Below are 26,675 nucleotides of genomic sequence, written 5' to 3' on the forward strand. Positions count from 1 at the left end.
ATCTACGTTTTAATTCTAAGTCTTTATCAAGCTGTCCTAAGTTTTTAGTAAAGTCACTATAACACAGCATGGAGTGTCTGCCAGTGGAGCTCAGAATGGCCCACCCAAGAGCTTATTGCAGTTATGAAGATTATGTTCCTAATTTTCCTACACATCTTTACTCAGATACCATGTATCATTGGTCTTGTCAATTAAAATCAAGTAAAGGAATATATTTTTAAAAATGTTCAATTTTTTTTTTTTTTTACCATTACCTGTGTTATAAAATTATATATTTGTTTATTTTCAGGGTCGTAAAAGTGAAGCTGAACAATACTTTTTAAAAGCAATTCAGCTGGATCCCACCAAAGGAAATTGTTATATGCATTACGGTGAGTAAAAAATGGTTGTTATTATCCAGAGTAATTTTGTATGATGGTTGCATGTGTGCTTTTTCTGTTGTGTTTATTCTAAAGAGGTTTTCCAGGAGTTTTACACTTATACTCACATATCCTCAAGTACAATTATTTACACATATTCTCTGGATAGGTCATCAGTATCTGATCGGTGGGGGTCCAACACCCAGGACCTCCGCAGATCAGCTGTTTCAGAATGCACAGCGCTTCTGTGAGTACTGTGGCCTTCCCTCAGCTTTTCCTAGGCTCGTGATGACACTTTCATCGGTCACGTGGCCTAGGCACTGCTACGAGTGCCGATGCTTCCCAAACAGCTGATCAGTCCAACACCTAGGAACTCCGCAGATTAGATGTCTCTCAGCCTTCTGTAGGCCATGTTACTTCACTTTCATTAGTCAACTGGCCTAGACGCAGCTCTGCCCCATTAAAGTGAATGGGGCTGAGCTGCAATACCAAGCACAGATGCTATACAATGTTCGGTGCTGTGCTTGGTAAGCAGAGAGAATGCTATGGCGTTACTCCAAGTGCCGTTGCCTTCTCAAACAGCTGATCTTTGGGGTCCCAGGTGTCGGACCCCAACCGATCATATACTGTTGACCTATCCAGAGGTTCAGCTGATGTTTATATATAAAGTATATACTGTATAAATTCAGCATCAGTTTTTTCTTATTTTTTGCTATTAACATAGGATGTCCACCCAAAACAGGCCATAAATACTTTTATGGGCATATTTTATTGTTATTTTTATAGTTAATTAATTTTTCATCAGTTTGTCTACCACACCTTTCAGCTTTGCTACATCCAGACTTGTCCTTCTCACTCATTTCCATCAGAGTGTTGCTCTGTTGGCTCCATCTGTAGCCTTCAGGGGGAAGATATAATAAGGATATGCCTAAACAAGTCACAAATTTTGTTGCAGGTGCTGTTATTTGAAAAAAAAATTCAACATTTTGGCATTTTACACCACCTTCGCCACTTTTGAAAAGTGTTGAAGGGGTTGGCCCTTCTCAAGCATTGGTGGCATATCACTAGGATATGCCACTAATGTCTGATAGGTGCATATCCCACCTATGGGACCCATACCTATCTATAGAACGAAGCCCACAAAGTGAAGGAGAGTGGACCACACATGCACATCCGTTCTCCATTCGTTTCTATTAGAGTGCTGGCTCAGCTATTTCCATCATCCCCACAGAAGTGAAAGGAGAGGTGCCCCACTTCCCACTCATTTCTATGGGACTTCCGAAAATAGCCGAGCGCGTTGGCACTCCTGTAAAAATGAATGGAGAGCAGTTGCAAATGCGTGGTCTGCTCTCCTTCACTTTGCATGCTCCATTCTAGAGATTAGCAACCTTTAGTTTAATTCCAAATTCATCACTGCAATATTTTATAAAAGTTACAAACTTACTCCAGTAGGAGGGCGTCATAGGAAAACTGAAATTCTAGACAAAAGTAGAAGGTTTAAAGATGCCGCAATTTTATCAATGTGCAACATTTCATAAATTTGGCACAATATTCCAATGCAGATTCAAGCAAAAACTGAAAAATTACCCTCATGATTTCCTCCCTTTATCTTTATCTTCTTAACAGCTCATTTCATTTAAATTCTTAAAACTGATAGGAATATGGTTTAAATAAGTGTTTTTGAGCTGTCAGGCATCTAGACAATAAGGGCTACAGATTGAGCTTTCAGAGCAGTAACTTTTTCATTAGAAAAGGTAAATGTAACGGTCACGTCCACACACACACACACACACACACACACTCAGGGGGGAGGATAGTGACCACTGCGCTCCACCCTCACCCCTGGCCCTGCCTACTTGCCACACGAGCCCTGATGACAGGGGACAACTGGACGGCAGTCCCTAACTTAGGATATGTGCGGGAAGGACAAACAAGACAAATAATGGATAGTGAAAAACCAAGAGAGCAACGCAGTACAGAGGGATAAGCAAAGAATGGTCAGGAGAAGCCGGGGTCAAATACCAGGAGAGTAGAGAAGCACAACAGGAGTCCGCAAAGAATAGTCAGGTGGAAGCCGAGGTCAAATTACCAGGAGAGATGCGCAGTTCAGGAGGAGCAGGCAAAGGATCGTCAGGGAACAGGATCAGGTAAGTATGCAGGTATCCAACAAATCACCAGGAACCTAAATTAACAGGCAACCTGTGGCCAGCAGGCTGCCTGTTAAATACTAGTTAGCTGGGGTCATATGACGTGGCCAGCGTCACATGACCTGCACCAGGAAGTACAGCTGAGCACCGAGTGCCCAGCTCGGTGCTCAGACCTCGCCTGGTTGCTGGGGGAACTGGGGACGCCGGCAGCGCGGAGGAGACATGCGCGGCCGGTCCGTCCCGCCCCCTATCACCAAGGAGATTAGGACGCTGTTCGCGTCCTCGCTCCTGAACAGAAACGGGACGCCGGCGGCGCTGAGGAGAGCGAGCGCCCCGGCGTCTCATGACAGTAAAGCTATCGAGCTTATGTTTCTTTAATTATTATTAGCCTAGTTTTTCTACTATAAAAATCTGTTTCTTATTTGATCTTTTGTTAATCTTGAAGTTCCAATCTGACATTTTGACGTTAATTACTTTATAAAATGTATGTCTTCTGTACTCAATATTATTTCATAACCTGAGTACCCTTAGAAATGTAATTAGGATTTATAGTAAGGCTTAAAGTAAAGTATCTGTTCCTCATATAGTTTGAGTTATGATTGTACTTAACTTTGCAGATTCTGAAAATTTCCATAGTGGAAATAACTGCTAAAGAATAACTTTTGGATAGATTGCTGGTGATAACTTAAATTTTTGAACAAGGAAGATTAAAAGAGCACAACATAGTAATAGACTATATCAGTGGTAGTTAAACTCAAGTACATCCCTTGACTCCATCAATGGCCACACTTCAATTTAATCCAGGCCTTCTTGAGAAGTAGACATTCGCACATACACATATCTTTTCTTTATCTGCCAATATTTTAGTTGACTAAAGTCTACTTTGGACAAAAGAAAAAAAAATTACAAAATACATGTAATGGGATCATAGACATAGATGCACATAAATATACACACAGCACACCGTATGTATTTACCATTGCCATTTGAGGATTACTGGACTAGATGAGAAGTCTGACCTATGACTCTGAGAATGAAGGTGATCCAGTCCCCTTCTCTGTTTTTCCCTGCATGGTGGCACCCCAACCAGCCAGTGTGCAAGGGAGCTTCAGCTTAGCTCCACTCAAGTGATTGGGGCTGGCTACAGTTCCCTCTACTGCCAGGTGGTTAGGAGCATCTGTGTAGGACACATATTTTCCCATAAAACTATATACCAATCTGCTCAGCTCCTCCCGCTCTGTAATGCTGTCTTCAGCTCAAACACCATGTTAAAAGTGGAGGGTTTCCATTAATATAATGGCAATACCCCTTTATTCATTGTGTAATTATTTTTATTCTTCCTGTTTTTATTCATTCGGCACAGTGATTTATTTTATGTTATAAAATATCTAAAATTGAAATGTAAATGTTTAAATATTGCTGACAGTTTCTCCACACAACAATATGGCAATGTACAGTACTTTTCTTTTAACAAAACCAATACCATCTGTTTAGGATGCATTTCATCATTTCAAATAGTTTTGGTTTGTAAAATATAAAAATAAAAAAAAATAGACCATGCTGAAGAACTCTTAAAGATCAAACAGCACATATTATATGCTAAAGTTATTTGTTTTTATTGGTTGAAATAAACCTTTGGCACTGGTCCTTGACTCATTTATGAGCCATATTTCCAGCATCACAGATAGTTATTTTCTGTACTTCACAGTGATTGAATAATCTCCATTATTACTAATCAACAGAAGGGCCATTCCCCTCATCCAGCCTTCTCTATAAACTAGTATTGCCAAAAGCAATACAGAGCAAGCAGCATTCCGAAATCAGCATGAACTGAAATCTCCAGGCCCTTGACCACAGGTTTGATAGAAACTAATTTGGAATAAATTAATCAGTTGGCCTCCTTAACTTACTATGCTGCATGTTCTCTGCACAGAGAGGAATGTCTTTGTGTGGCGCTCAGGAAGGACCACCCAATAGGTTGAATGTGATGATGCACTTAACACAAAGTTTCAGATCAGTTCAGCCTCTAAGCTATTTCCAATACAACAGTCAATTGAAACAGTTCAAGGTATTGAAGCCTGGAAACGGAAACTAGAATTGGGGACTTGCTCTTTGTAATCATTAGGAGGTGTGCTTATTAGCCACAGGCAACACCACACAAACATTTTTGTTTGCTCTTTCTATTATAATATAGTTATAGGACTAGTTATCAAAAATGCTGAGAATAACGGTATGTGTGCCATTGACTTGACATTACGATTACAGTAGTGTGTCTGAGCCCTCATACTGAAGTTAATTTGCCATGTGTACTGTGTAAATGATGACTTTAGTTTCTTTTTGTATAATAAAAACTTCCGAAAGGTCATAAAAATCATTTGTTAAAATTGATATTTAAATTGATGGTTAGGTAGAGTTCTAAATCTTTATCAATTAAATTAACATGCATATTTCAATGTAGTACAAAGTCACAAACGAGAGGTACAGTTTACAGAAACTTCTGGTCATGTGGCCAACAGCAAGACCTGTACCTGTGATGGGTTGTGTCATCACAGTGTCTGCAATGATAGCCGGTAGAAATAAAGAAAGTTATAAAAAAATTAAATTTGGCTGCTTTGCCGAAGTTCACAAAGAAATTTTATTTCTTAAGAATTTCCGTACTCCATCACAATTCGCATTCCATCGTATGTAGCAGCTGAAATGATCGGGAATGGCGATCGCTCTGCTCCTTTCCCCCACAGCATTGAACCCCTCAGATGCCGCGTTCAATGCTGATCACAGCATCTGGTCTTTCAGGGGTTAACCATGGGTTAAAAACCAAAAAAGACATACTCACCTAATCCATTTGCTTGCGGAGAGGCCAAGAAAACGTGCCAAATTTCGCACACGCTCAAGTTGGCCGTGACGGCCTCGGCGCGTGCAAATGGATAAGGTATTTTTTGTTTTTTTTAACATTTCAGGAAAAAATTATTAGTTACCATGAAGCGCAAGGAAATTCGGCTTTATGACTAACCAAATTTTTCCTGAAATTCGGATCGAAGTCCACTTAGTAATCTTCGATTGCCTCAACACTAGTATCTGGCAATAAGTTGTACGTTTGGTAGGCCCAAATAGGGCATCTTCACCTAAAGTTCTCTGATCTTAGACATACTAAAGTTGTCCATATTCTTTCGTTCAGCCAACAGCCATCTCTCCCAGCTACCGCATACACACTCAGCTTGGCCAAGCATATATGTATTTTCAATGGGTAGAGGGAAGAAAGCCGCTGACAGCCAACGTTGCTGATATGTATGGGGAGCTGTCAGGAGGTTCCCATACACATCATATTTTCTGGTGGCCCCACTAAAAATATTGAGTTGGGCGAACAATAAACTATTGTATATGAGGGGCCTTTAGCAAAGGCATGGTCACAGAATATGTACGGTAGATGTGTAGACACTAAGCTAGCATGTGACAAGAACACCATGCATCTATGTCCGTAAGAATCTTATTGGAATGGCTTGGACTTGAGCAGCTGCACGTCATTATAATAATTTGCAACTCCATTTAAAATGCAAACTAGACGTTCTGCTTGTATCAGCCATCTAACAGAATGCCTCTTGAGCCTTAATAATATACCATCAGACATTGTGAATATTACGACGCCCAAGCTATCTGCAGACAAATGGGTGGCTTTTTACAGCTTTCATTTACTTTGATTAATTTGCTTGCATGAAATGAAAGGCTGACACTCGCTTGCTTTAAGGACATTGTTGTGTATAACTTTCCTTTCAGTTCAGTGAATTAAATACTCAAGCTTAGTTTATTTTGTGTGTGCTTCTTAAATGTCGTCAGAGACTGATTCATGATCATTTACTTCAAAGCAAGACTGTAACATGACCCATTGAGTATATATATGAGAACCCTTAAACAAGTGCTCACCCTCTTTGTAGTTGGCTCCAGTGGCAATTACTGTACTTGATGCATAGTGATCTTTTGAGGCATTTAAAAAGGATTTGACATATAAAGCAGTAGGAAATGTTTAGTTTTTTTCTGTTTTAAATATAGTCTGTAATCAAGAGAAATGTCAATGAGAAACATTTGTAATGTTTAGCTGTCTGTATACTATTATAGGCCTAAAGTATCTGCAGTTGTATGATTCCTTGGCATTAATGGATTTGCTTTAAATTACTTTAAAGGGGTATTCATTTTAACGCTTATCTCTATGATATGCCATCAGTAGAACCCTTGCTGATCTGGTTTTTGCCTTCACAGTGGTCAGTGCAATAAACTGCCGTGCCCTGCCAGGAGGGTGGCCAGGAGTGCAACTGTTCTGGGAAAACCTAAGAAGGGGATGCAGTGCTACACCAGAACTGCAGCCTTTAATTCTCAAGATCAATGTGGGTCTTAGAGGTCAAATTCTAGCCAATCAATAAGGTGTTGACACATCTTCACAATAAGTGTAAGGGTACTTTCACACTAGCATTATTCTTTTCCGGCATTGAGTTCCGTCACAATGGCTCAATACCGGAAAAGAACTGATCAGTCTTATCCTAATGCATTCTGAATGGAGAGCAATCCGTGCAACAGTTTTCTCTCCGGCCAAAAAAACGGAATGGAGAGCAATCCGTTCAGGATGTCTTCAGTTCAGTCTTTTTGCCATTTCAGGATGGAGAAAATACCGCAGCATGCTGCAGTTTTCTCTCTGGCCAAAAATACTGATCACTTGCCGGAATGCCGGATCCGGCATCAATTTACATTGAAGTGTATTAGTGCCGGATCCGTCATTAAGTGTTCCGGCAAAACAGAATCGTCATTCTGGTCTGCGCATGCGCAGACCGAAAAAGATGCAAAAAAATGTTATACCGGATCCGTTTTTCCGGATGACACCGGAGAGACGGATCCGGCATCTCAATGCATTTGTCAGACGGATCCGCATCCGGATCCGGCATCTCAATGCATTTGTCAGACGGATCCGGATCCGTCTGACAAATGCCATCAGTTTGCATACGTTTTGCGACGGAACTGCCTGCCGGAATCCTCTGCCGCAAGTGTGAAAGTACCCTTACCTCTTCAAAGAAGAGTTACCCAAAAGTACAGAATGCTATCTACAGGGAATTTAAATGAGGTGTGGTAGAAGAACGTTATAAAAGGCTCTTGTGTACATGAAATATGTGAAAATTGGAGGCAGTCATGATTTTATGATGACTTTGTGTGGATTCATATCAACAAGTTCAATATAAGCCTGCAATCAAGACAATTAGATTCTAATGTGTGGATATAATTTTGATTTTTAAGCATGCTTAAAGATCAGCGCTTGTCTGCGGCAGATCATGCTGTCTAATAGCAATCCGCAAACCACTAGATAGTATGGGGACGAGCGATGGCATAGCTATCAATCCTCCCCTTGCTGAGAAGGAGATCGCTGCATATAATAGCAGTGGTCTGCTCCGCTAGCTAGCAAGCGATTGTCGGGAAGGAACACTTCCCTTCCGACAGTCGCCTGCTCAATCGGCCTGAGTAATACTGGCCTTAGGGTGCTGGTTAGTGCTGAGCGAATCCAGCTTCAGATCCTACATCCGAAGTCAATTTGCTCAAAACTTTGTTTTAATGCTGTACGGAGACCCGTTTCCATACAGCATTTATATGTATGGGCTCCGGCGAGGGAAATTCGTTATTACTGAAGTCTAACGGGACTTCTAAGAATAACTTCTGGATTAGATTTTTCAACTTTAAAACCATTTTCAAACAAGGGTCCGAAGTCAAATCGAATGCCGAAGTTACTTACCGAAGTCTTGAGACTTTGGTGATAACTCTGTTCACCTCACTGGAGCCCATACATTTTACTGCTATATGGAGACAGTTCTCTGTACAGCATTAAAACAAAGTTTTGAGTGAATCGACTTCAGATCTAGGATCCGAAGCTCGATTCGCTCAACACTAGTGCTGGCACACAGCGCAGTTTTCACGCAGCTCTGACACAGTTACTACATCAACAAACATGCATTTACAATGCATTTTGTTATTGTAGCTAGCTGAAATGATGAAATGAATAGTGCCAGGTGTTGGTCCCCAACTATAGATGTTGGTTCTGAGGATTGGTCAACAACAGTGATGGTCAGTTCGCAGTGTTCGCCAGCGAACACATGCGGGCTGCCATCTTTAGTAAGGTAGACTAACCCGTCCGGCGATGCACAGGTCAGCCCTTACCTGTGCCTGTACCGGGAGCCGGTCTGAAATCAAATGCGGTCACCGGGAGCAGACAGTTCCGAGAACAGCCGCCGGGGGCCTTCATCGGGCTGTTCTCGGAACTGCCTGCTCCCGGTGACTGCATTTGATTTCAGACCGGCTCCCGGCACAGGTAAGGGCTTACCTGTGCATCGCCGGACTGGTGAGTCAAGATGGCAGCCCGCATGTGTTCGCTGGCGTACACTGCGAACTGACCATCACTGGTTAACAATATCATTAGCCCCAAAAAAAAAACACTTTAATTTTTTATCATCCTCTGCCTCTTAGCCCACCACCAGGGCTGTGATGGCTATGGCTGTTTTGTCATATAATCTCATCTCTCATGATATACATCTCGTTACTGCTTATATAAAAAAAAAAAAAGTTTTTTTAACATATGACCCATTTCATCTTATGCTTTTTTTTTTGTTTGTTTTTCTTTTTTCACTTTTTCACTATTATTCATTGAGACCCACACCTCACTGGAGTCATTTCAGCTTTGTGGTTCATGATGGACTGACTGCTATTCAGATGAGTAATTTTGGAGTCTTTTGAAATGCAAACAGAGGATAACCACTACTTTATGTGGTCATCTGATAACGGCACTAATTAGCTCTAAACGTTTAACGGTCAGATTTAATCACTTAGGAAAAGGAAGAAAACTTTCCTGGCCCTACTCCTTGTATGGAGGTAGAGAGTCCTCATGGCTGAATTATTGCAGGGGAGTTAATGACTGCAGTATGGGAGAAGGTAGGAAGAGGCAGACAACATCGATCACGAAGATAAAGCATGAATGTGCTCACTGACAGCTGCGTTCTCTGTCTTCTTTCTACCACTGAATTCAGTACTGCTTGCTATTCCTTGACATATGCATTTGCATTGCAGGCCAGTTTCTTCTGGAAGAAGGCCGTATTATGGAAGCAGCAAAAATGGCTAAGAAAGCTGCAGAACTGGACAGCTCTGAATTTGATGTTGTCTTTAATGCAGCTCACATGCTCAGGTAAGTGAGATCCTGGCATATTGCCTAGTACAGTATGGTAATACTATGTAATATCAGTACACAGAGGCAAAATGACACACATACATGTGACGATCTGCATGAATAGTCACAGAAAACATGCAAACAATTTCTCATTTACTTGGCGACATTAATATTTTTCTTTTGAATTCTGGTGACGATTTTTTTTTTGCATTATGCACATGATGTACGTATTTTGCAAAATACGGCCACCATCCGTGTTGTATACGCGTTTTTTTAATTTATTTTGCGGACCCATTGACTTCGAAGTTTCCGTGGTCCACATTTTGTGCCCATTTATAGGAGATGCTCTTTCTTTTTGCAGAACGGACATACGGATGCGGAAGGCACACGTGTGATCCATGTGCCTTCCGCATCCGTATGTCTGTTCTGCAAAAAGATAGAATATATTCACAAAAAGCAGACCATGGCCTCATTAAAGTCAGTAGATTTGCAAACAAAATGCGGACTGTATCAGTAATTTTACGGATCCACAATTTGCAGACCGCAAAATAGATACAGTTGTGTGCATGAGGCTTTCGATGCAACAGTAAATGCAGCCATATTGTTACTTTTGAATTGGCTTCGCAGTAACTGATATTAATATTCTCATTTTGTAATTTATTGAACTGTGTAACAAAATGACTGTTTACCTTCAGTTTTTGAGAAGCTCATATGTACAACCAATGTGGCCGCTCTTGCCTCTCTCACTTTTGCAAAAATGGTTGCCACCTTAATACTGAAAAGTGCCAATATCTGGTTGTTAAGAAGGATAACTACCAAATTTAGGCTGATAGTCTAACGTCTTAAAGTGCTGGACGACCGCCTCTCCATTCCTACAGAGAGACACATGACCCCCTGTTCTCATGATCAGTGATGGTCACGGTAGTTTTTGCCCACTGATAAGAACCTTACCACCTATCCTGTGCATCTACTGATTGGTGAGACCATTCCTTTTTTTGTTGTGTCGCAAATTAGGTACCATCCTATTGTTGTTTTGGCCCCAGTCGGGTCGCTGTCTATCAGTCATTGTTGCATATATTATTTCTTGTTTGTAACGTAGCTTTTAAATTGATACTCATTAAATGTTGTTAAGTTTTAGCTCCCTCTGTTCCCTTCTTGCAATAGTTTAGACTATGTTAAAAATATCCCCTACAATCATATATGGTTACAATCATATATGGTGTGAAACTTGCGCTTGAACAGTAGAACATTTGTAAAACTGTTAGCAGTCTTTTGCTGTTGTACAGAGTATTGTGTCACACTACAAATTTCACTCAAAATGACTGACGGCCCTTGCCCAAATATTCAGTGCTTCTGATAGTAAATTTATGATTACCTCTATCACAGCATGTTGCACCTATTTGTGAGGTTGCACCAGCCTTGTTTGTGGATGCCTTGGCAACTATGAGGATAATTGCTGCTAGGCTGCTACCTTTCATAGGACTTACCTCCTAAAGGGTACATCTTTTATACTGCAAACACTTTGTACATTATCTTTAGCGCTGTCCCTGAAAAATGCATGCTTAACAAGTACTAGTACAAAGTCTTTTTAGGGCTACCATCTCTCTAAATAGACCAGTTTAATGGAGTTGTCCCACAAAAAATATTCTACAGTTTTCAAACCAGCTCCTGGATCTGAATACTTTTGTAATTGCATGTAATTAATATTTTAGTACAGCCAAATGTATCTGTAAAGCACCATCTGCTGTTTGTTATTTTTCTTATATTTTTTTTCTCCGGCTCACTGAGAAGGCCGCACATGCTCAGTTTCATCCTTTAACTGCCTCCTGAGATGCAGCAGAAAAGACACTCCACTTGAGCTGCCAGCTTGACATAAATCTAGCAGAGCAGTGATTAGTGAGATCTCTGGATCTACAGTGCCTTGCAAAAGTATTCACCCCCCCCCCCCCTTGACTTTTTTCGTATTTTGTTACATTACAGCATTAAGTTCAATGTTTTGTTAATCTGAATTTTATGTGATGGATCAGAACACAATAGTCTAAGTTGGTGAGGTGAAATGAGAAAAATATATAAATAAAACTATTGTTTAGAAATAGAAAACAGAAAATTGGCATGTGTGTATGTATTCACCCCCTTTGTTAGGAAACCCATAAAAAGCTCTGGTGCAACCAATTACCTTCAGAATTCACATAATTAGTGAAATGATCTCCACCTGTGTGCAATCTAAGTGTCACATGATCTGTCATTACATACACACACCTTTTTTGAAAGACCTCAGAGGCTGCAACACCTAAGCAAGAGGCATCACTAACCAAACACTGCCTTGAAGACCAAGGAACTCTCCAAACAAGTAAGGGACAATTTTGTTGAGAAGTACAATTCAGGGTTAGGTTATAAAAAAAATATCCAAATCTTTGATGATCCCCAGGAGCACCATCAAATCTATCATAACCAAATGGAAAGAACATGACACAACAGTAAACCTGCCAAGAGACGGCCGCCTACCAAAACTCACGGGTCGGGCAAGAAGGTATTAATCCGAGAGGCAGCACAGAGACCTAAGATAACCCTGGAGAAGCTGCAGAGTTCCACAGCAGAGACTGGAGTATCTGTACATAGGACGACAATAAGCCGTACGCTCCATAGAGTTGGGCTTTATGGCAGAGTGGCCAGAAGAAAGCCATTACTTTCAGCTAAAAACAAAAAGGCACGTTGTGAGTTTGTGTAAAGGCATGTGGGAGACTCCCAAAATGTATGGAGGAAGGTGTTCTGGTCGCTATGTCTGGCGCAAACCCATCACATCACATCAACCAAAGAACACCATCCCCACAGTGAAACATGGTGGTGGCAGCATCATGTTGTGGAATGTTTTTCAGCAGCCGGAACTGGGAAACTGGTCAGAGTTGAGGCAAAGATGGATGGTGCTAAATACTGGGATATTCTCGAGCAAAACCTGTACCATTCTGTGTGTGATTTGAGGCTAGGACAGGGGTTCACCTTCCAGCAGGACAATGACCCCAAACATACTGCTAAAGCAACAATTAGGTGGTTTAAGGGGAAACATGTAAATGTGGAATGGCCTAGTCAAAGCCCAGATCTCAATCCAATAGAAAATCTGTGGTCAGACTTAGGCTACTTTCACACTAGCGTTTCTGGGTCTGCTTGTGAGATCAGTTTCAGGGCTCTTCTGCGCATGTGGGGGGGTTCACTACAGACTTATGGTTAAGTTGCAGGTTACACTGGCACGGCCAACTGTTGCTGCAGGCCCTTACTTTCTCCAGCTTCAGGACTCAATCTCACAATCTGATTCCAATTACAATCCTCCAGTCACAATATGAAGCCAGAGGCACCTGAGTTCTACAGTCTCCCAAACTCGCCATCCTCTAAGGTTCTATCTTTCTCCAATGACCGCTCTGAGGGCTTCCAGATCTCCAGTCCTGACTCACTTGTCACCTTTCCTACTTTTATGTAGCACCTGATCTGTAATATTACTGATTTTCCCTTTTTGATCTCCTTGCATCCATTAGTTTAAAGATAGTCTATGTACGGAATGAAACAATACATTTTCTATGGATTGCCATCAATAAACATCATTTATTGAACATTATTTCCAAAGTAACAAATTTGCTATCACTATTGTTTCACAGAGTAGGATCCTACCGCATGTTATTCTTCCAGGAAGTGCAGTAATACATTTACAAGAAATTATTATTATTCTCTGAGTCAGTAGGGGGTGTCCTTACGCAGTCGGACACTGTCAGAAAAGAAAGGAGAGTGTCCATACACATTAGACTTCAGTTGACCAAAATTGACAATTTCAACAAAAACAGTTGTTCATTGGGAGAAATTTGACCCTAAACACTAATTTTAACTGATCAAAGAAAGGTTACTATTGTCTGAAATGTCCGTGTTTCAACTTTTGTGCGATATTCATAAAAAATATATTTTGTTTAAAGAAAAATTGTCATGGATGAAGGCCTTATTCTTGGAAAGAACATTCCCATAAAATGTATTTGTCCATCACCCAGCTTCATTGAATATGTATGGCCAGGGAGCATTTTTAGCTTCCAATATGGACTAAAATATGTATAGCCATGTCTGCGAAATGACCATTCACCAGATGATTATTTGTTCAACCATCGACCTTCTATCTAATGTATGTGGCCATCGTAAGGACGCTTTGTCAAGGGGAATGGTCAAGTTTTGTAAGCAAACATGATGATTATTTGATGAGGAATAATAGTATTTTTTTAAACAGACATCAGAAGAGTGGACAGCTCCTTTTTAAGCTTAGTATTTCAGTGAATGTTTGACTTTAAAAACTTGAGGATTATATAATATTATATCGATTGTAGGGATTATAAATAGTTTTCTAGCATTGAAAAAACCAACAATACTTAAAACTCGGGGATTAGGCAAATAGCTAGTCACATTGCAGCCCACACACTCTATTTTCCAGGGATTTGCTCAAAGGAAGTTTTGAAAATAAGTACAGGTTGTGAAGAAACCAGAACATCCTATGTAAGCATACTTTTAGTCTCCTGATGAAGTGGTCCAAAGTATACATTAAGCGTGGCTACAACATGATGAGTAAGTGTCTGATCAAAGCCGCGAACTTTAACTAGTTCTGATGCAATTTACAGAATGTAGCGTTATCCTTCCATTCTCCTTGGATAGTTTATAATGCTACTGTTTCATGATGTGCAGCTGGAAGCTTTAATTATATTCTCTGATAGCTATTAACCTTCCATACATATCTGTTCCCCAGTCTTGCATTATGCACGCTGTGATTTACAAGAATGCTTCAAATAGTTCTATATTTCTAATTAAAAGATTTAATTGAAATAATGCACCTTCCTTTGGAGAGCTGTAATAAAAATGTCATTAAGCCTCTCATTAGGAAAACTGGGTATAGTTTCTTGTTTTGCCTTTCACAGTTAGACTGCTGTCACTTGGGGCCGATTGAATGCTGTTTTTTCCCAGTAAGAGAAAAGTGGAGTGTTCCAAAGCTGCAAATCGCTCCCATGATGGAGCATTATAGTCGAAAGTACGCACATTTCTGTCACAGGAGTGCACATCCATTTTCCATTTTGGTATATTTAATGTTCGTTTTGTTGGCACCTAATATATTCTATTGAATACTCAAGTCAACTAAAAGCAACAATGAATATCTCTCTGTGCAATACACCGTAACATATTAGAATTCTATTCATTTATATGCTTTACAGTGGTCTGTCTGTGCCTCCACCTCTCCCCCAACGAAATCCAGTTTTTGCAACATACACGTGTGCCAGCAATTGTCTGAGCCAGTCTTAAATGATGTATGACCGATGCTTAATTCTCAAGTGTTATTTATCATATGTGGTCACCAAACACAAATGTTCTGTCTTCTCCTGTAAAGATTCTGGTCACTTTCTTGTTAAGAAGGAAGTATTTTGTCTGTTGGTATTATTCTTGGTTCTTGCACATTGCCCATGAAATATTTGTGGTATTCTCTGACATAAAAGTTAATTATCTCAACTCGGAGCCAGATGCCTGTGTTCGGAGCTCAAAGAGGAGTCATTTATACAATAACCTTGACTAAGTAACTTGTAGCAGGATGAGTGGCCACATATACAAGAACTTTTGAAGGTACTTCCATAATTTGACCCAGTTCAAGTCCACATACACACACACACGAGGATGGATTTCCTGTTGTAGTTGAGGAAGAATTCCATCACTAGTTCCACAATGTTGGCAAAATAATTTTTTTATTAATTTGCATCTAAAAGCACAGATGTTTATGCCTCAATTGGCACTTTTCAAAAGTAACTACTGAGGAAGATGCGGCTGTGTCGAGTTGTGTGTGTCATAAAGATACACCACTTTTGTGCCGTGAAAAAGTCACAAACCACATTTTTGTAAACAATACTTGCGCAATTTTTTTTTGCACATGTTCCTTTTTTCCATCCGGCCTCACCACTTTCCCAAAAAGGGGGCATGGCGAGGGAGGGGGTGGAGCCGTAGAAGAACACTGAAATCTACGGCAGCTAGGCACTGGAGTAGATTTCAGTTTAGGATCATGGACTGCTGCGCCTAATTTATGATGAAGCAAATGCCACGTCATAATTCAGGGACCGCATATCATAGCCCAGCAGAGTGTATATATAGAGAGAGATTTATCAAGACCAGCATGTTTTACTCCAGTCTTGATATCTCCTGTGCAGCCAGAGGTTGCATTTAATTTATGATGAGGCGCACACCTTGTCACAAATGTAATGCATCCTCAGTCGGTCCATGCTTCTGGTTGAAATCTACTCCAGAGCGTAGCCTGCATAGAATTCAGTAATCATTTATGCCAGAAAACTGGTGTAAATGATGATAAATGTGCCCGGTCTGATGGCCCAACCTTCACCATGGGTTCTTTTCAGGTAATTTGTATATGAATTAAAAGATGTTTTAGAAGGGCTCAAAATATAAAAAAAAATTGATAATAGAGGTATGTTTAATTTGTGTTGACAGACTCCCTTTAAGTGTGGCATATGCCAGTGATGTGCCAAATCTCAGACAGTGTGTGCTATAATGACAGATTTGGTGCATCTTCTGACTGCCCTTTCACCATTTATGCTGTCTGTATGTTTGACAGCATTAGTAAATCTGTACCATTGTATCATCATAATCTAGTGCAATTAGATAAAGTAAAACATTGTGATGCTAGATAGTTTGTGTGGTATAATCCTCTCCACATTTAGATATCCTTATTAAATGTACATCAACTGAAATCTTAAAAGTAACAGTTTGCACTTCAAAGGTCACAGTGTAGCCATATGCCCAAGAATGTCAGTTTAAAGGGGTTGTCTGCTTAATACAACAGTATGAACAGAGGCGCTCCACCTATGAAGGTAATTTACGTTGGGTAATTTCAAATAGTCATACAGTATTACTCACAGCACCCGAGAGGGGCATAAAAGACACTTGATCCCCTCAACTCTCACACTAAGGGAGCCCGTCTGACAGTATACTCCTAGCCATGTGACAGATGGACACCAAAGACTTCCAAGACTAGGGGTGTAAGTTTATTCACTCAAAGCATTCGAGGATACAAACAGGTCCTCTTCTTCAGGAGAAATCACAAGGGACACAGCAGTTTGGTTCTTGTTACCGGAGCTGGTTTTCATTGCAGTGTAGCCTTCCTGTGTTGTTATTTGAGGCAATATCCCTTAACCAGATGATCCCCTGCCCTTGAAGAGACGGTGCTAACCTACAACTGTTATTGATGGGTCTATGACTATAACAATGTAATTATTCCCATTGGTGTGGTACTCCTACCCCTTTGGCGCCTTATTGAGGTATCACATCCTAGTTACATATCTCTTTTTCTTTTCAATATTTTTTAAACAGTCTCAGAATGCTGTAAAAAACGGAAAAAAGTTATACTCTCCTCAAAGTCGATTCCCCACCGCTTCCATTTGGTCAATTCTAGGGCCCTTTACTGGTATATGCTTTCTGGTGTCTCTTGACATGCAGGATATATAGGGGGAGATTTACCAACCTGGTGTAAAGTAGAACTGGCTTAGCTGCCCATAGCAACCAATCAGATTCCACCTTTCATTTTTCACAGCTCCTTTGGAAACTCAAAGGTGGAATCTGATTGGTTGCTATGGGCAAGTAAGCTAATTCTACTTACACCAGTTTGATAAATCTCCCCCATAGAGTAAAACATTTCTGTCCTGACCCCTACTTGCTATGAGACACATCTAGCATTCAATATTCTTCATTAATACCATTGACTGTGCAGTTTGGACAGTGCATTATGGTACATTTTTTACACGTCCACAAATGGGTCCGCATCCGTTCCGCAATATCGGGAACGGGTGCGGACCCATTAATTCTCAATAGGGCAGGAATGGATGCAGAGAGCACACTATGTGCTCTCCGCATTTCCGGAGCGCGGCCCCGGACTTCCGGGCCGCAGATCCGCCAAAGAATAGAACATGTCCTATTGTTGTCCGCAATTGCGGACAAGAATAAGCAGTTCTATGGGGGGTGCCGGCCGGGTGTATTGCGGATCTGCAATTTGCGTGTGAATGGCCCCTAAATGTCGATTTTATTCTAAGTTTGATATGCAATCTTTTTTAATGTTTTTACCTTTTACAAATACTCCTAGGCAAATTAGACTTTGAAACTCCTACATGTTTTATCTCCACAGATGGTTCGTTTTTATATTTTTTTTTTATCTGTGACATATCCATTTACCTTTTGAATTATGAACAGATCAGTCAATATACTGAGTGAAACTAAATATGTGTTTCAATGGAATCTTAAAATTTATTTTCTGGAGTACAAGAAGAATCCCCACAGAAGAACAATATCCTTATAAACGACGGAGACAGAACTGGAGATTCTAGCAATGTATCATCTTAGGAGCATTAACTATGTTTGTGAAATAGATAAAGCATTATTCATGTGGAGGGAAAATCCCTTATCAGTTATTCACTTTAAACCAGTGAGACTCTCTGGAGGACTGTACTTCATGTATGTTTTAGTGATTTAGCTTTTTCTGGAGGTATGACTAAATACTCCTTCTGAACATATGACTGTGGAGAAATATTCCGTCAGTGTTTTAATTCCTACTTTCTACTTGAATAGTAGAGAATGTAATAACCATCATCCGTTTTGTGCTTTGCATGGAGGATCATATTTCTGTAAGCAGACTGCAAACGAGACACAAGTAACGCTTGTAGCAGTGGAAATTATATTAGCATTTTTTTTTATACTGACATGAATTCCTTAGTAGTTTGATCTTGGAGGCAGAAACTAATGGAAAAAAAAAATCATAAAAAATAAAGAAAAAAGTGGACTTCATATTTCACCCTGCTGCTTTGTTATCTGGGCAGTAGAAAATTAATCCATTAACCATCTCTGGGTGAATAATGATTTCCTCGGCTGTAATATTTTATATTCTATGGCGGAGCAGGAGAATTATTTAATGCTTGCTGTAAATAACAATATGCTACATAGCAGCTTGCAAACCAATCAGTCTTTAAAATAGAAAACAGACGAAGGAGCCAAACTAAAATATGTTAAGGCATTGCCACGGAAAGTATATTTGATTTTCTATTCTTTTATTTATGAGTAGATTAAAGTAAATTGAGCTGAGTAGCCTTGCTTGTTTCTAGGCTGTGAGAAAGTAATGATGATAATATTAAAAGCTCTGAAACGTTTCACAATACCTGTTGGCAGTGTTTCCTGCATAGACCTTACTGGGGGCATAGCTATAGGAGATGCAGAGGTAGCATTCACAGCTGGGTGCTGGTGCCTGAGGGGACCCAAGGGCCTTTCTAGCCACATTGTTTTAATGCTGTTGGTTTTAGATAACCACACTTGAAACCAGGACGCTAGGATAGTGACTGCAAATGTGTTCAGGTGTAGGTAGGATGTATTAAAGCGGTTTTCCGGGATATTACTACTGATGACCTCAAGATAGGTCATCAGTATCTGATCGGTGGGGGTCAGAGTCCAGGGAACCCGCGAATCAGCTGTCTGATAAGGCGGCAGCGCTCTCTCAGCTTACAAAGCACAGCGCCGTACATTGTATAGCAGCTGTGCTTCTATGGGGCTGAGCTGCTCCTAAGCCATGTGACAGATGAACGTGTCATCACTAGCCTAGAGAAGGCTGCGGCGCTCACAGAAGCACTGCTGCCTTCTCCAACAGCTGATAGGCGGAGGGTCCTGGGTGTCGGACCCCCACCAATCAGATACTGATGACCTATCCTGAGGATAGGTAATTAGTATTAAAAACTTGGAAAACCTGTAACCTCTCCTAACATGTCTGTTTTAACAACCATTTTCTTCCCCTTTTAATAATTCTAATTCTAAAGCATCTATTCATATGACTCTATGATGTGTCATTCCTGCTAGAAGTTATTACTGAATTGCCAGCAGTTTGCAGTGAAGGTTCAGCTGGGTGTTACCAGTTGCGGGTGTCCCTGCACAGTCTGAACATATCCAGTCAGTGCTGCCAGTGTCAGAATGTGTAGGGACACATTCCCAACTGGTAACACTCAGTTGAACCTTCCCTACAAACTGCTAGCAATGCATTCTAGCAGGAATAATAAACAAAAAGCACATCATAGAGCTAGAACAATTGTCGCTGCAGAATTGTTATTACATGGGGAATGCAAGTAGTTTCTAAAATAAACATGAGAGGTTACAGGTCCTCTTTAACCTGGAGCAGACTGGGAATTTATGGTGACCCTGGAGAAAAAACAAAAAATAAAAGTGACCCCATGTTGTAGGCAGGCCCAAATTGACAGAAGGTGAAGCCAGCCTGAGTAGGCGGGGTCAACTGTAGTAGGTAGGACCAGTACAGTTAAAGAGGACCTTTCATCAGAATCAAGTATGTAAACTGAATATACATACATGGAGAGCGGCGCCCAGGGACCCCCCCGCACTTACTATTATCCCCGGGCGCCGCTCCGTTCTCCGGTGATAGCCTCCGGTAAAGTCATAGTTAGGCTCCACCCATTTGAGCCTGCCGGCGTCTCTTTCTCCTATGCTGTAGCGCTGGCCAATCGCAGCGCTCAGCTCATAGCATTGCTAAGAGCTGAGCGCTGCGATTGGCCAGAGCTACAGCATAGGAGAAGGAGACGCCGGCAGGCTCAAATGGGTGGAGCCTAACTATGACTTTACCGGAGGCTATCACCGGAGAACGGAGCGGCGCCCGGGGATAATAGTAAGTGCAGGGGGGTCCCTGGGCTCCGCTCTCCATGTATGTATATTCAGTTTACATACTTGATTCTGATGAAAGGTCCTCTTTAAGCAGGACCAGCAATACCATAGAGTGGCAGTATATTGTGCTAGACTTTGGTATTTGATCCTGCAGCAAAACCAGATACCAAAGTCCAGCACAGTGCACTGCCCCAGCAGAACCAAATACCACAATGCACCACAATATTCTAATCCAGCAGCGCAAAATAGCTCCCCAAAAGCTGCTCTACTCTGGTGACCAGCACCAGCTACCACATTATGTCCTCCTCTCCCAGTTGTCTCTAATTAAGGTATGGAGCAAGAGGCTGAGGAAGTAAGGCCCAGACCACATCACAAAGCCGTCCCTACAAACAGCATACAGCCTGGTCATACAGTAGAATACAGCACTACATACCTATTATCAGTGACGTCTTCTCTGATGTAGATGTTCTCATTCCTCATCTTCTCCATTCAGTCAGGACCATCATGATGACTTCTTTGCCACACAGAGGTCTTAGATTTCTCACTTTTCCATCATCCGCTCTACCTTCTCAACACAAACTCCCTATTTTGGTGCCCCAGCAGTGTCATTCTGGTGCCACCCCAACACTGTTCCCACTGTGCTCCTCAATGGCCCCAAATGCTATACTGCTGAAAAAATAATGACCCCTAAAAATGCTGCAGCAATATTACCCATAAATTCCCCCAAATAATAAAAATGCCCCATAGTACCCCAATATGAATACACTCCCCTAAAGTGCCTCCAGAAATAATAACGTTCCCTCTATTGTGCCCACAGTAATAATTTCCTTATAGTACCCAAGTATTAAAATTCCTCCAGTGCCTCCAGTATTAAAAAAATTATTCCGGTAATGCATGTTATTGTATTATGAAAAGTATGCAATAATGACCTGAATATTGAATCCCTGGTAATGCACACTATAGTGCTGCCAGTAATGCATCCTATAGTGCCCCAGTAATGACCTCTATAGCAATAAAAAAAATAACCTCTCGCATTACACACCATCTGCTGAGATGCAGGCCACAAGTTTCTTCTAACCTGAAACGGTGCATATCAGCGCAAGTAGTCACAGTGATGGTATTGCTTCGCGACCTCCTGCGTCTGATTTACGAGTGAGCTATACACTGCCTTTCGCCCAGCAGTGCGAGTGTCAGATCATTATGTACCCAGCCATCAGTTGTGTGTGGGGCTTAGGCAGCCCATTGGGCATCGAACCACCAGGAACCATCTCGATGGGGCCTATGGCCTGTCCGCACCACCTCGGTCATTACCAAATATGACCCATCATTTTTGTAATGACTGAAATACTGTACTGTGCAGTACATGATCTCCTTTCCTTGCTCAGTCAAGCTCAGAGAAATGTATAGAAATGCATAGAGTTCGCAGCAAATGTCATGGTCCATATAGAAGAGCAGATGTAAAGTAAACCTTAGTAGCACATCTGAAATAAATCTTTAACTTACAACATAACTTTCCAGGAGTTTTTATTAGGGCATATAGACTTTGTAGAGGTTGAGCCAAAATGGAAAGCTCCTGTACAATCACTGCTTTCATGGTGGACCATGTATTCCATGGTTGGCCATTCATTTGAATAGTTGTCATGTAATTCTACATTTCCCCTGCAATGGCCAGTGATCAGCAGGGGTTAGAGAAACCAGACCTATGTTATTCAAGTGATCACCGAGCTAGTTTATTTTTAAAAAAAGATGTATTCGTGAGACAACCACTTTAAAGATTCCAATAAAGATGTACTTGAATGCCTGTGTGAAATTCTTGGAAGGCAACTTCCCACAAAGTCTCTTGGGTTTCAGTAATAGCATAGTTCCAGTACCAATGTCACTTTCCCAATATACTGCTAAACAATAGCGTAAAAATAAATGAGCTTTTAATTGGTGAATGTCTCTTACTATAAGTATGCCTTTGTGTATTCCATGTGACCTTGCCTTTATAATTGTACTGAAAGTGATAGATGGGTAGAGCTCTTACTGATGTCTGGACGCTGACCGGTAATGAGCAGATTACTCAGCAGTTCCGATAGTTGAATTAATCTTTTCCACGAATGAAAGATGTAAATATGAAAACAGAATACTGTGAATCGATAACCAAATCCTGTCTGGGAGGATATTAATCTAGTCATTTATACACTATGCTCTTAAAGAACACACAGGGCACTTCAATATAATGTATCTCCTTTATATGTGTCATTAGTATAGAATCTCAGTTACTACAGTGTGTTGTTATTTTTAAGTCCCGTACACCTCTGATTAATGATTCATAAATATAATTGAATTTGTCCTTTTTTTCAGGCAAGCCAGTCTAAATGAAGCAGCAGAAACTTACTACAAAATGGCAGCCGGACTGCGACCTAATGTACGTGAATATACTTTTTTTTTCTTAATTCTTTAAAAAAAATATATATAAATTTGGTATCACCTTAGAGTGCCTCTGTCAACATGATCAACCCTGTTAAACCAGGCATGTGGCATGGTAGGATTGATTAAAATGATAAACCTTTTTTTTGTCTGCATGTTAAACAACTGCAGCGATATCTGCGTTTTTCATATGCAAATGAGCAAGTTTGAGTATCAGAGGGCCGTCCATGGCTCCTAAAGCACTGCTTTTGTAACACTCCTGTGCTCTGCACACTTCCCCCTCCCCTTGATTGACAGGGCTAAACATCTTAATATTACACTGATATACTATAAGTATATGCGTGCGTGCGTGCGTGCATATAAATACACACAAGCAGGAACACCATCAGGTCAGTACATATTAATTGTATTGGTTTTTCTGATATTTTGTATTAAAATTATCATTGCAGGAACATGTAACTTTTACCGCAAAATTAATATATTTAGTAGCTGAGAATTCAATCTCCTCTACACAGCTTTTCTATAGAGTAGTAGGTAAGCCTGCTGCCTTCTTTACAGAAGGTTCATTGGTTTAGTTTCCATTGCGTCCTGTGAAATAATATATTTATTAAGAGTTATGGCAGGAAAATTGAACTTTTATTTTCCAGCTTTTTTTCTTTTAAAACCTATATTTCTGCAAAGTTAATGTTACTGAAAAAAATAAGCCATTACAAACAATGTTTTTTTTTTTGTAACATACTATGAAATATCACACAACAGTATTTGGTATTCCTATAATCACAATAACCTGTACACTATAGTAAAGACATGATGGTGATTAGTAAACAGCGGGAATAAAAATGGGACAATTTTTCCCCCTTCATTTCAGTAATATACTATTTATTTAATATTATGCCTTTGAAGAAACCAGTAATAGCTTTCTAAGGATAGAAAACCAATAAGAGTTATAAAGTTAACTCTTCAGCCTTTCTTATAAAGGGGCTCAGGTTCAAATCTCAAAAGAGATTCACAAAATGTTTCCACCTTAAACTCAGAATAAAAGTTTATAGAAATTAAAATGTTATATAAATAGCAAAATGGCCTGATGCAGGTAAAGCTATACTTGCTAGGTAAGTAGTGCATATGATATCATGCTATGACAGCTCAAGGATGATTTTTACTTCTTTCCTGATACTCATACATAACACTACAAAATATCTAGTTCAAGATCTGTTTCTCAGTGTAAAGACAAAGTTTGAGCCAGAGCGGAGTGTCACAGATATGAGAAGCATGATTGCATCTGCTTCTTCTGCCTTTACCATGCTTGATGTCTATCCCTATCAATCAAGGGGAGAGGAAAGTGTGCAGGGCACAAGGGCATTAAAAAAGCAGTGCTCCAAGGACCCAGTCTGGCCCCCTGGTGCTCAAAAGTGCTCATTTGCATAAGAATAAAAATGCAGATATCTCTGCGGTTGTAGGTAACATGTTATTTATACTGCATGGTGGATACCATAAAAACTAAACCCAAACAACAAAACATGAAGGTCAAACCTGTCAAGGGGTTAACTGCAGATGGGATAAAAAAAAGATTTAAGGAAGTCTGTCATCCCTAAATCAGTTCCAGAATAAATATATAACCCCATGCAGGTTAGTTGCCTATAATATATCCATACCTTTCTTGTGCAATTCCAGCCCTCTAAACCTGAGAAACACTTTTTTGTATTTTAATGCAAATATGGTTTTCTCTGCTACTTGGGCAGAAGTCTGCCACATGCGACTTCAGCAGGGTTTGCTGCCATACGCATTTGGAGTCCCCTGAGGAAATTGGAGACATAGCCCTTTTGAAATGCATAGGAACATTACTTGTATCATCTAGGAACCTGAAGAACCCATGAACAGCAGGACTGGTACCACCTGGACTTTGATGGTCAGGGTTTGATATAGGGCTCCTAGACCAATGAGGGATTGTCCAGATGGGTTTCCCCTGCTGGGGCGAGTGCTCCGCTTAGCTGGACCTGATGGTTCAGGCTAGGCCAAGTAGGGCGAGAGAAGGGAAATATACCCTGTCCTGCTGTGACCCACAACTGAGACCCGCACAGTGACCCCTCCTATCTACTACTGGACTCCCAAATACTGTCTTGTATTGACTGAGGTGGTAAAACTGCTCCAGTTTCTATTCTTGAGCGCTGCCGTGTCAATATACATATTTTATGGATGCAGTTTTCATGCAAGTACAATGACATGACTGTATTATTGTTTTAATTACAAGAGAGAGAGTTTGCAGACTTTCTAGTTATTTTGATTTATATTACTAGATGTTTTGCTATATACCTATCTGTGACCATAAGTGGCCCTGATTATACACTACGTAGGCAGGCCTTTCTGTTTGTTGCACTGTTGCTCCACCATACCGCCTCCCGCTTTTGTTTGATTGATAGTCCCTGAGATATAAAAGCTGGTAGCGATAACTGAGGGGAAGCCAGGTGAATGGAATGGAGAAGTCCCACCTACAGTGTACCAGAAACCTTGAAATGCTTCTTTATATTGTTAGGCAAATAAGGTTTTCAGTGCACTGTGGGCAGGACCTCTCCATTCGGTGCACACTTTAAATATGGCCTCGCTCACACTCGCAGCAGTCCCCTTAGCCACTGGGTTTCAGCTGTTTCATGCAGAAGACACCCGGGGCTAATGTCTGCAATATGGCCGATCGCAGTGGTGAAAATGTGGGTGCGCTGCACTCTTACGCTGGGAGTAAAAAATGAAGTCTTTAAAAATATTACAAAATTAAAATGAACAATGGGGAAAAAACATCATAGACATTGACACGTCAGAAAACGCCCAAAATATTATCCTATTTGGCGAACAGTGTAACCGGAAAAATAATCAAAATGGCCGATTCTCCCTTTTTTCATTGCTTCACTAGAATATTTCATTAAAAAATGATCAAAAAGTCAAACACACTCCAAAATGGTATCAGTAAAGGTTACAGATCGCTCTGCAAAAAATGACCCCTCACATAGCTCCTTAGACCTAACTATACAAAAGTTATGGGGGTCAGAATATGAAAAGTTGTTGTTATCGTAATCATACTGTCCCAGAGAATGAATGTAACTAGTCAGTTTTACCACATAGGGAATGCCATAAAAAGAAAATTCGGCAGAATTTCATTTTTTTTTTTCAGTTCCACCCCATTTGGATTTTTTTTTCTTACTATATGATATGCAATATTAAATTAAATGCCATAAGTTAACAAATCCTTAGAATAAAGACCTTGGCTGATTACATTTAAAACATAACTTTTACTGATGATAATTAAAAAGATAAACCCACATAGTGCTTAAATTAACGTGAAAAAATAGAACAAAAGGTATTAAAAATACAGGTAGACAGTAGCCGGTAATAAATTGAATAGTCTTACCAGTTCTATCAGGATATACTCAGGTAAGTTTCTACCTTTCAACCGTCAATTCTTACGAGAACATAAAACTGCATAGCCCTTAAGTTGATGCCCTAAAGGTTGGTTTGGATAGTTGATTGATCAGCAGCTCCTTAGTACCTTTGATGCTGCTGGTGCTTGCTGTTATTGAGTATAACCGTCGATTGGTCCCTGTAAATAAATGGGAGTGTTTTTACACTCTAATGAGGATCGCGTCGCTGTGGAGGGTGGGGAGGAGAGCGGAGGCGATCAGTGTCTCTGATACGTCTACCGCTCTCCTGATTCGCCGGCGAGTGCAGTATCCGCCTCTTTTGGGGGAGGGGCTCCCCCTATTTGACAAGCGGCAAGGGGCGGCCGTAATTATAGCTGCCCTAGCGCCGATGCCGTAGCCTCACCACATGAGGCATACAGCGTTCTATGTGTTTGTCTGTCCTGAACCCTAATTA

At 40.6% G+C, this 26,675-nt stretch overlaps 1 protein-coding gene across 1 annotated transcript in view; it reads left to right on the plus strand.

Moving 5' to 3' along the window:
- The window catches only part of TMTC2 (transmembrane O-mannosyltransferase targeting cadherins 2), a 315,620-nt gene that overhangs the window by 234,180 nt on the left and 54,765 nt on the right, over window positions 1–26,675 (plus strand). The window contains exons 8-10 of the mRNA XM_040413087.1: window positions 290–371; window positions 9,596–9,710; window positions 22,749–22,812. Of these exons, the coding sequence (XP_040269021.1) occupies window positions 290–371; window positions 9,596–9,710; window positions 22,749–22,812 (261 nt within the window). The remainder of the gene's footprint in view (window positions 1–289; window positions 372–9,595; window positions 9,711–22,748; window positions 22,813–26,675) is intronic.

Source organism: Bufo bufo, chromosome 1, assembly GCF_905171765.1.
Source record: "Bufo bufo chromosome 1, aBufBuf1.1, whole genome shotgun sequence".
Classification (NCBI taxonomy): Eukaryota; Metazoa; Chordata; class Amphibia; order Anura; family Bufonidae; genus Bufo; species Bufo bufo.